This window comes from Centruroides sculpturatus, unplaced genomic scaffold (genome assembly GCF_000671375.1).
Source record: "Centruroides sculpturatus isolate CEXI.00-Female unplaced genomic scaffold, Cexi_2.0 scaffold607, whole genome shotgun sequence".
NCBI classification, from domain to species: domain Eukaryota; kingdom Metazoa; phylum Arthropoda; class Arachnida; order Scorpiones; family Buthidae; genus Centruroides; species Centruroides sculpturatus.
In genome coordinates this window covers 283,406-294,528 of record NW_019384856.1, presented here as the reverse complement: position 1 = coordinate 294,528, position 11,123 = coordinate 283,406, and the positions used below count along the sequence as shown (strand labels likewise).

General features: G+C 28.4%; 1 protein-coding gene across 1 annotated transcript in view; it reads right to left on the bottom strand.

Annotated features, from left to right (window-relative positions):
• Positions 1 to 778: 778 nt before the first annotated feature.
• Positions 779 to 11,123, bottom strand: part of LOC111630580 (ral GTPase-activating protein subunit beta-like) — a 28,750-nt gene continuing 18,405 nt past the window's right edge. The window contains exons 3-10 of the mRNA XM_023374693.1: positions 10,188 to 10,386; positions 9,949 to 10,113; positions 6,821 to 7,054; positions 6,477 to 6,731; positions 5,764 to 5,910; positions 5,410 to 5,679; positions 2,157 to 2,389; positions 779 to 922 (exon numbers count right to left, since the gene is read on the bottom strand). Coding sequence (XP_023230461.1) covers positions 779 to 922; positions 2,157 to 2,389; positions 5,410 to 5,679; positions 5,764 to 5,910; positions 6,477 to 6,731; positions 6,821 to 7,054; positions 9,949 to 10,113; positions 10,188 to 10,386 — 1,647 coding nt within the window. The remainder of the gene's footprint in view (positions 923 to 2,156; positions 2,390 to 5,409; positions 5,680 to 5,763; positions 5,911 to 6,476; positions 6,732 to 6,820; positions 7,055 to 9,948; positions 10,114 to 10,187; positions 10,387 to 11,123) is intronic.

The following is an 11,123-nucleotide window of genomic DNA, read 5'->3' as shown; positions in this document are numbered from 1 at the left end:
TTTCTGATACAAATTTCCTCCTACCTTCTATAACTAAAAATTAGATCATACTTATAAGTAGTAATTTTTATTTAGCACCATGATTTAGTATGTATATACATAAATCTATTTCAATGAATATTCATATTCAAAAATAATTATTTTGTATTGACTTAATGTAATTTATTAAGGAAACAGAATATGGCTACNTTCAAAACATAAAAGTTACTTCAAATAAATTAATATAATAATATTTTGAATTAATAACTAGATACACAAAAGTTCTTTGCAATGTAATATTAATATATATTATTTAAATAGCAATAAAGTTTAAGTATAAGCATCTAATAGTTAATGTTACAGATTTTTAAATGAATACAATCATTTTATTTTTTCAAACAGAGGATGTGGTGACATTTCTTTGAATTTCATATAAATTGTTTGATCATTAAAAGTTTCAATAAGTAACAAAATTCATTGATTTCTTATAATATTGATTTTGTATAATTTGCTAAAATATCAAGAATAAAGATTTTAAATACTAATTGAAAAAATCTTTATATATGATTATTTTTATAAATTGTTATATATATACTCAGAAAAAAATTTAATATGAAAGATGAAAGATGGCAGCATCAAATAAAAATATTAATTTTTTTTATTATATCAAACAAATAGATAATCACATTACATCATAACTTGTTTAAAAGTTTCCAATGTATAAAGTATTTTTTCAATTTTATTTAATAGGAACATTTTTTTTTTAAATTTTAACCTTTTAAAAATATTTAAGTTTAACTCACTTAATTTTCAATTCTCTTTCAGGAAGAACTAATTCTAATGCATGAAGAAGATGTGGAACCAAAACCATGACACCATCCAAATCTTGACGCAACAGATCACAAGAATTTAATAAAATACTGGAAAGAATCAATCCACGAGCCTAAATATAAAAAATTCTTTTAATATTTTAAAAAATTCAAAAAAGGCTTTAAGTTTATTAACTTGATACAATGAATTGATTAATAAAATCTTATACCATATAGAATTAATTATAAATTCTTGAATTAATAGTAAAGTTCATTTTATATTACCTACATTCCTAGAACAGAATAGAACATAACCGATTTTCTTATATAATATATAATTACTTTTTTAAATGTACGAGGTCTATTTTTTAAATAAGGTCCATTTTTTAATAAGAAGAAAAATACTGTAAATATCATTAAACTATATTTTTTCCCTTATTCTATTTATCTACTTTTCTTCATAATTTCCATTTTTGTTCAAACATTTGTCATACCGTTTGAAAATTTTTTAATTCCGACTTCAGAGAAATCTGCCATCTGCCGGCGGAAGACATTAGGCCACACTGCTTGTCTTGTATGGTACGGCAGAGTTTTCTCAAGGTCACAATAAGCATCAGAATCGATTGTTGTGCCTCTTGGCATAAAATCCACTAACCCTTTCCTGTCCCAAAAGACAGTTACCATGATCTTTTGTGCTGAATTCAAATAACAGGTCGTATGTTACAGTCAGCGGGCGACTCAATTTTCTTAAATATTATAAACTTATATAAATGGCATCTAAACATGTGCAAAGTATGCTGAAAGCAGATGCTCATGCACACTGCTGCAATCACGCATCATTCTCACTCTCATTCACAAATGGACCTTATTTAAAAAATAGCCCTCGTAAGAAAACCTTTTGATTTTAAATGCATTATTCAACACCTATATCTTGTATAACAAACAATTTAAAAATATGAATTCATTTTTAAATTGTTAAAAATATTGTTTAAATTGTTTGTTATACAAGGTATTAGTTTTGCAAATATAACTACTAACTAATTTAAATATTACAAGAGAAACAATTGTGATGATAATTTAATGTTAATGTAATATTGCATGTATTGAATATGCATGTCTATTCTATTGTCAAATAAAATGCCACAATGCAATTTGTCAAATAATTTTGTGTATTGTATGTATTTTGTATTATACATGTATTTTGTGTAATAACGTATAATTTATACTAAACTTAAAACCTATTTAATGTTAAAATACTGAAAAATATTTATGCAATTATCAAAATAAGATTTTAGATTCAATATAATATATATCTTTTTTTAATTAAGAAAGTAAATTTAGATATTTTATAAGTAATTATGCCCTTACTTCACCATCCATAAGACCATATTGTACAGCTAAATAAAATCTAGCCAAATAAACAGGCAAAATTTCTTCTCCAGTACGTTTAGCACAAAACAAACGACATAATGCACCAATAGCTTCAGCTTGTCCCGCCTCAAAATTTTCTATACTTAAAGTGAACGGCACATCTGGTGATGCTCCTTCTGGTCGAGAATTTATCACAAGAGAATTATGCCGTCGACGTATTCCATCGACTTCTAGTATAAATAAAAAAATATGTACATTATAATCAGATAAATAATAAATGTCATAAATGATACAGAAAGTATTTTTGTTTTCTCATACATGTAATACAAAAAAAAAAAAAAAATGTTTAATATACTTTCTACTAAATAAATTAATCATTCTAGTTAGATAATTAACAAAAATCCTTTATAGAAAAAGGATACAATTATATATGATAAAATACAAAAAACTTTGATAACTGATAAACAGTTTTTTGTAAATATTTTTTACAACAAAATACACAGTTATAAACTGAAAAATTTTCAATATGTTTGATATCACATCAAATAGTGCTCTACTGGTTATATTAGTTAAAAAGCTATGCTGTCATTTTGACACTATTAAAAGTTTTCTTTGTTCTACCTTTAGTTTTTCACATGAAATCAAGCACTATCAATGTTTATATTAAACAGATGAGCTGGAATATACAGTTATGTAAGTTCATTTTCATTAATTTTTGTATCAAATAAAAAATTAAAAAGATCCAAATTAAATAAAATTGCATAATAACCTGTTAAATATATGATCAGTATACTGAGATTTATTATTCCGGTTATGATTTTTTGGAACTTTTGTTTTCAAATCTGTCTCAATATAATTTTTAATCATCTAATATTTGTATTATAAATCTTAACGTAAGTAGCTTTTTTGTAAAAAAATGGAGAAAATCTGTATTAATTGCTATATCAATACAGTAGAGTTTCAGAAACTTGACATTTCATAAAATTCATCATGTTGTCCAAAAAAGAGAAATACATGTACAGTAATTAATTTTTATCTCTATAACTTGACACAAGGATCAAATAAGTTATTGTCCTTCACTGGCATTTTAGATAATAGTGTTAATTCTACATATTAACAAAGAATATAACCCTTTTACAAGGTATCACAGCAAAATGCCACAATGCAAATGTCACTAACTGAAAAGTATCTATTAAAATAGCTGATATTTTTAAAATTAAAATTTAGCTATAAATACAAATAGTCATTATTGGTATGTAGTTAATACATGTAGAAATTTTCACACATACTGTATTTTACGGACTATAAGACGCAACTTAATTTTTAAGCAATTTAAAAAAAAAAAAAACATTTTTACCATTTTTACCACCTAAAATCAATCCTTTTATACGAACTGAAGCAAACGCTGATCCACCAATCAACACTTAGTAGCACTATTGGATGTCCATTGATCGTACAATGGTTGCACGATGATCACTGGCCAATCTGCAGTCATGGATTCAGAACCACCGGTCATCTCATGATCCGAGTTTCTATGGCAACAACCGTTGCTCATTTGAAAAGAGAAAAAGTGTGGAAATCGTACGTCCAGACAATTCTATCCCAACACCACGCAACTCATGTTCGTCGCATTGGTGCACTGCTGCTGCCAGTTGAATTCAATGTGTTGCCAGATAGAGATAGGTTTCTCGCAGCATCAAATATATGGCCATTTTTAAGATGCAGGAATTTTAAATCAAACACTGGACATTTTTATATTAATTTCAAGTATAAGATGCACCTGAATTTTGGAGGCAATTTTTCGAAGAAAAAAGTGCGTCTTATAGTCCGTAAAATATGGTAATACCTTTTTTCACTATTTAGACTAGCATCATTGCTATGCTGTAAAACTCATCATTTTCAATAACTTGTCATCTCCTCAGTCCACATTAAGTCAAATTTGTGGACTCCATTGTATTAATGTATTACATTTTTTAAATACATCATTTATTACATTCAAATCTTTTGAAGCATTCTCTTACTTCAATAGCTTCTACGTATTTACTTAACACATTTATACAGCCTCTTAATAATTTAAACAGAATATTTTTAGAAATTTCCGAAATAAATCATTAATCTCATCAAGTTATATAATTTCTTGATAAAAATTTATTTGATTCTGATGAAACCATGTTGATTTTATCTTGCTTCTTTACAGACACACTAAGGTGACATTATTCAACACTAAGACACACTAAGGTGACATTATTCAGTTGGATCAACTGAATAAAGTTGCGAATAATCTGCCAAGTGTTGAATAATGTCACCTTAGTGTGTCTGTAAAGAAATAAAAATTTATCTTCTGCACTTGGTAGTTGATTGAACCCTAATTTTGTGTAACACCACTTCTTTGGACTCAGTTTTGAGTGTGCAGTACATTATGTAGTCACCATTACAAATTTCTGACTTCTTAATTATATTCTTAATTAAATATAAATTTAAATAAATAAAAGAAAATGCAAAGTTTTTGTTAAAACAAAAATAAGAATTTATTACAAATGGTTCCAACCTACTGTTTGGCCAGCTTCAGCTAATGATGAAGCTTGTTGCTGGACAAAATTAGTTGAAACTGGTTAAACAGTAGGCTGAAAATGTACATAATAAATTTTTATTTTCGGCTTCCTTAACAAGAAGTTCCCTTTATTTAGATGCAAGTTTAGTGCATTTCAATCAAAAATAAATTTATATAATTTTTCTTTATTTATCTAAATTTTAAAATATTAACAATAAATAGAGTATATTTGACATAACACTACAGTAGAGCGTCAATTATCCGAAATGTCAATTATCCGAAAGAATTCCAGTTGGCAAATTTAAATTTTCACCAGTGCTGTGGCGCTGCAATCTTTGGCTATGTCTTGGGGTACTCAAATATTTTATGTTTTTGATACTAAATTAACTTCTGAAGTATAATTTTTTATTGTTTTTTATATTTTTCAATATATTTATTTTGTTTGTACAAAATAAAAAATAATTTTTAACAATACAATAGTCTTCGTTAGGCTTAACATCGACGAAAATTCAACACAAAGCGATACGCAACGAAGAAAAATTTCAACATAGGATAAATTAATATATTTTTTCGTACATAATCGGTTATCCGAAATATCGATTTTCCGAACAACCCCAGTCCCCAATTGATTTGGATAATCGACACTCTACTGTATTTAATTAATATAAATTTTTCACATAAATTCTCTACAAAACTTACGATCAGAATCAGAACAACATGATGCTAATTCAGTACCAATAAGAGATGCTTCAAAGAGCCAAGCACCAAAAAGATGAAGAATAGAGTTGCATTTCGGTCTTGAAGGTGACGGTAAAGGACGAAGTGGTGGAGGAAGTGGGGCAGTGGGAGTAGCAATAGGTGATTGACTGACTGATGGAGGTTGTGCATCTTGATGAGAAGTTGATATATTAGCAGAACTTCCTTTAGAACCTGTCAAACCAGCAATTAATCCGCTTCGCTGCACACCAGCTAAAATATACCCAATAGTTTTCTAAAAGTTTTCTTTCATTTTCTATTAAAATTTCATTGCAAAATTATTTTAAATAAAATAACCTTTAGCAGATGCAGCAACTAAACTTTTTGTAAGACTTCTTCTGTTATGAGGGGGAGTTGCAGATGTATTAGTTTGTGTTGTACTGGTTTGAACTTTTTGATTTTGACAGCTGTCATCAGCTTCATTATAATGTACTTGAGCCATTCCTAAATATAATTCAATTTAAAATTGATACATTTAATGCTTATTATATTTTCTTAATAAACATTATGTAGTAAATTACAAACTTTTTCTTAAAAAAAATAATGCATCACATAGCAATGTAAACTCTTTTAGACAAATGACTTTTTTTTTTTTTTTTTCAAGAACAGAAATACTCCAATTCTTAATTGCAAGTGTGAACTAATTTTTATGATTTAAATTTTAATTATATGAAGGGATTAATAAAATAAAATACCAAATAAAGAAAGATTACTAAGTACAAAACAAATTAAAATTCGTAAAATATTTTTAAACAGAAAAATAATCAACAAATCAAATCCTTTTTTTTCTGCTGTATTATAAATACCGTAATTAATAAAATTTCAAATAAGAGAAGAATCATCAAATGAAAATATCACTATTTAAAACAATTCAAATTCCAAAATTTACATCCATTATTTTTCTTTAAATGACAAAGTTTATATTTATTTCTATAAAGTTATATTCATGCTTGCATATAATTTAATATTAAATTGAATCTCTCTCTAGTTTCAAAACAACGAAAACTTACCTAAAAATGCATCAACCAATGTTGCAATGCCTTTCATTGCTTTTAAAAATATATGAGGTAAATTATTAAGACATGGATGATAAGAATTATCCATCAAAATTTTATTATTGTAACAGTGAAATTTAGGCATTTTACTAATTACTTCGGGTCGACACAGGTCTACAGGATTTCCTAAAGTATGCAAAAATCTAAACCATGCTTGAGCAACACATTCATTTGTCATATCTGAAGGGATCAAAATTTTATCCTCTTTGGCTGATAAATAAAACAAAAAAAAATTAAAATAGTTATCTCTAAAACAAAACGAGTGTTTATCAAAAATAATTACCAAACTATTTACTTACGTATTTTGACTTCTGAAAAATTTATACCATACATAAAGTTCAAAACATGTACAGTAAGTACCAAATTTACTCTATTCCACTGATCTATTAAAGGAATACGATGGTGCCAACTACAACATAATTCTCGAAATGTTTTCCATAATGGAGGAGTTGGAAAACATCGACGACAAGCTAATAACCAAACTTCAAATAAGACACCCAATATTCTTTCACATAACTGACTACCGATATCATCTGAAATAAACAAATTAAAATATTATATAACTGGCATGAATTATATATTTATAATAATACAAGTCTACAGACAAATTTATTGATAAATGTTTGTAAATTACATCATTTTTTTTTTGTAATTTTTAATGGAAATTTTAGAACTTTTATCCATTTTTCCAATCATATCAGGTTTTCTGAAAGTGAATAAATGTGTATGCCATTATTCACATATATTGTTCTATTGAAATCAAACACATTAATATGTCTTAAAAACTTTTTCACAATATCTTAATATGATCAACTTTCCCAATGTATTATTATTTATGTGAATTTTAAAATTGGCAATTTCTTTACGTATGTGACACTCCAGCTTTGACTTCTGTCAATATTATGGAAAAGTTTAACTTTACAGTGAAAAATTACACCTCTTTTTTATTATTGATAAAACAATAAATTTTCAAATCATAATTTTTATTGGTAATTTTTAAATTTTAATGAAGTGCAAAAATTAGCACACTTTTTTCTTTTTAACTGTCCTGTGGGCACTAAGAGGGCCTTTTTATCAAGTTCATTTTTGTCAAGTTTGGCCAGATCCACAATGGGATGGCTGAATAGAGAGAGATGGACTACCCCAAAAAATTCCTGAGGGGTTTTTCAACTTGCCTAAATTTGTTTCTTGGTCTCCCAGAGCTTAGCCTGACACCTTAACTGCTCAGCTATTCAGCTGTCAAATCAGCACACCAGTGATTGTTTAGTTGCTACACTTATTAGTGAGTCAGCAACTAAACAATCATTAGTGTGCTATTTCAACTGAATTTCTTTTGTTCTCTTCTGAAAATCAACAGTTTCGTTGCCTGAAAAAAATACAGCATGTAATTTTCTAGCTGCTATAATTAAATGCTGTAAGCTTAAGTATTTACATTCAAATAAATGTGTTCCATTTTGTTGACTAAAGTGTTGCTTAGCTAAAATTACTATTGTGTTCTAGGCCTTACAGGTAAATAAATAAATTACCAAGTTGTCCAGCATAGTGCTGTAATGTGGACAGCCAGATGGCCAAGCAATTAAGATGTTAGCCTACTGCTCTGAGAACCCTATAACAAATCCAAACATTTTGAAAAACCCCAAGAATTTTAGGGGTGGCCCATTCTGGATACATCAGATCATTTCTCACTATCTGGTCAAACCCATCATAATAAATATAGAAAAAAGACCTACTTGGTGCATCAAGGACAGAAAAAGTAAAAAAAGTGCTGTAATATGACACTTTAAAAATTGTAATGAACTGTAAAGTAATAATTTAAAAAATAAATGATATTAATTACTTTTATATCTTAAATAAAAACATATTATACTTCTATATCTAAAATTAGACTCACTTCAACCTTTAACCAGTGTTTATTACGATTAAATCTTGTAAAATCGAACGTTTTCTTAACCCCTTCTGGGTTCTTCTTCAGGTATCTTTTAATTGTAAACTAGCCAGATCTTCTAAAATGAATACGAATATGAAATTCAAACATATTTGAATGGAGCGATGGAAATTTCATATGAGAAGCTCTTCTGCATATGCATTCTCATGATATGTTTAAATATGTTCGAACATAATGATCGTTGTCGAAAAAAATGGCTTTAATATTAAGCTGGAACTCAAAATAAATGTGTACAAGGATGAGTTTGAATAACGAGAACTTATGCACATGCATTTCTGTGTTTCTGTAAGTAAGATTGAATGTTAACTGTCGGTGTCAAGTATAGTCTGCCTTGCCATTGAAAGACACATCTTGTCTTTAAAATTAATGCATGTGGATGTGCTGCAAGCTTCAAATTCACCAGAGCACGAATTATCCTCACCACCCCACACTCGGAACACCTCAAATGGTTAGAGGCAATTGCGATTTTTAAAGCTCTTCACATCCACATGCATTAATTTTAGAGACAAGATGTGTCTTTCAATGGCAAGGCTTTCAATGGTTCACGTCTTTTTGATAAATAATCACCAACAGTTGATTTTGGATGATTTATATATGCTGCAATTTCTTTTATTGACTTGCCTTGTGATTTAGAGGCATCAATCTGCCCTTTTTCATAATCAGATAAATTCTTTGTTCTACCCATTTTAGAACGTTGAACAACATAAAGAATTTGTATTACAATTAGATATGTAAGCTGATTTGCATATTTCAATGCTTGAAACAAAACAATATTCTATTTAAGTCATGAAATGAGTGCCTGTCCGGATAAATATGTAACAGTTTTTTGTACAGAATTTTCAAAAATATTATTTTCAGTGACAAAATGTTAATGTTTGATTAAAATTCTTATTTTGCAGTGTGGAAACAAGTAAATCCATGTTATTTTTAATAAAACATTTGTCACTTAATGCAGCAAATTTGGGTTTCACTTTAATTTTTTTGTGTCCGTATAAATTTGAAACACACCTTATATTTGAAAACTGAAATAATAAAAAGTACTTAGTTAAGTAATTGTAAGCTTCTTGCCTTTAAACATTAATTTAATAATTATCTCAATAGCCAGTTGGTAGAGATATAAGGCTTATTAAACTGTAATGGAGCCAAGTAATCAAAATCACATTGAAAAAAGACTTTTATTGATGGAATGCATTTTAGTCCTCAATGGACCCTCCTCAACCACAACAATATGAATATAGATATGTTGTACAATAGTTGTAAAAACAATATATAACATTCCACCAATAAAAGTCTTTTTTTCTATGTAATTTCAATTACTTGGCTCCATTGCAGTTTAATAAGCCTTATAACTCTACCAACTGGCTATTCAGATAATTATTAAATATTTTAACGAAAAACTCCATAAAATAAATTAACACATTGTACAGATCTATTTTTATACAATAATAATTATAACTATAATCATTCAACTTATCATTTTACCTGGTAAAGATGGTGGAGCAAGTAAAGTGTCATTTACAGCTAACAAAAACAATAACAAAGCATCCCAAGTCTCTCTTTCCATTATATTGGAATCCTGGGCTACTGTTTTAATTGTTCTCAATACTCTGTGGCATAGCATTGCTTGTCGGCTTATCACATCGCCACCTGATTATGAATAAGATGCATTAATGTTTAATATAATTAATTTTGATTATAATTAAAATAGATTGCAATATTACCACTATCAGTACGAGGCAAAAACAGATTGTATAGATGTTGGATCATTCTTCTAGCGTAATTATTTGGATCCTCACATACAGGTTTTGGAACACATGCCTTTGGTTTAGTTAAAGCCATTATCCATTCACAATATACATGTACACAGTCTCTTATTGCTTCATGTTCTGAGAGAGGTAAACTTAAGCCATAACATATAACCTATAAAAAAATTTATAAAACATTTAAAATTTTTTATAATACATTTTAAAAAAATTATAATTATATTTTAATTATATGTTATTAAATATCTTTCTAACACCATCAGACAGCTGTTTTTCTTATTCATTATAATCTTTAATGTACCAAATAATCACAAATGCTAATGAGTCAAGGAGTCCTACCATTTTTATTGCAGATAAAACATTTTCTGAAACAAACTTTAAATTAGTTCAAAATGACAGGATTTCTTAACTTATTAGCATTTATTAATTTTTAATTGTAATATGAAGTTGGAAGATGAATCTAGATCTTTAATGTATACTACTATGCATATGTAGCTAGAACTATTTCTAAGACTAACAGCACAAAACCTTTCTCACTAATTTCTAGCCTTATTAACTGGAGTACAAACGTTTTCGGCCTCCTTAATAGGCCTTCCTCGGGTACACTGTGGAGCGTCGGTTAGAAGAAGTTTAAATGCTGCCAATGTTTACCCAGGTGTCGTCCTACCCGTGACGTCTTCGTCGATGATAGGTATACGACACCAGGGAGAAAAACTACATACTTTTGGTAAAGAGGGGAGGTGTGCAGATAGGATACTTGCTAAAGTTGGGGAAAAAAGATTTAGAGTAAGCGCGCTACGTACAGGAGATGCACAATCACCACAGGGGGAGTGACGTCATAGTTGAGGCCGTAAATATTCAACGCTACCGTAAGAAGAGGCGTGCGAACGACCG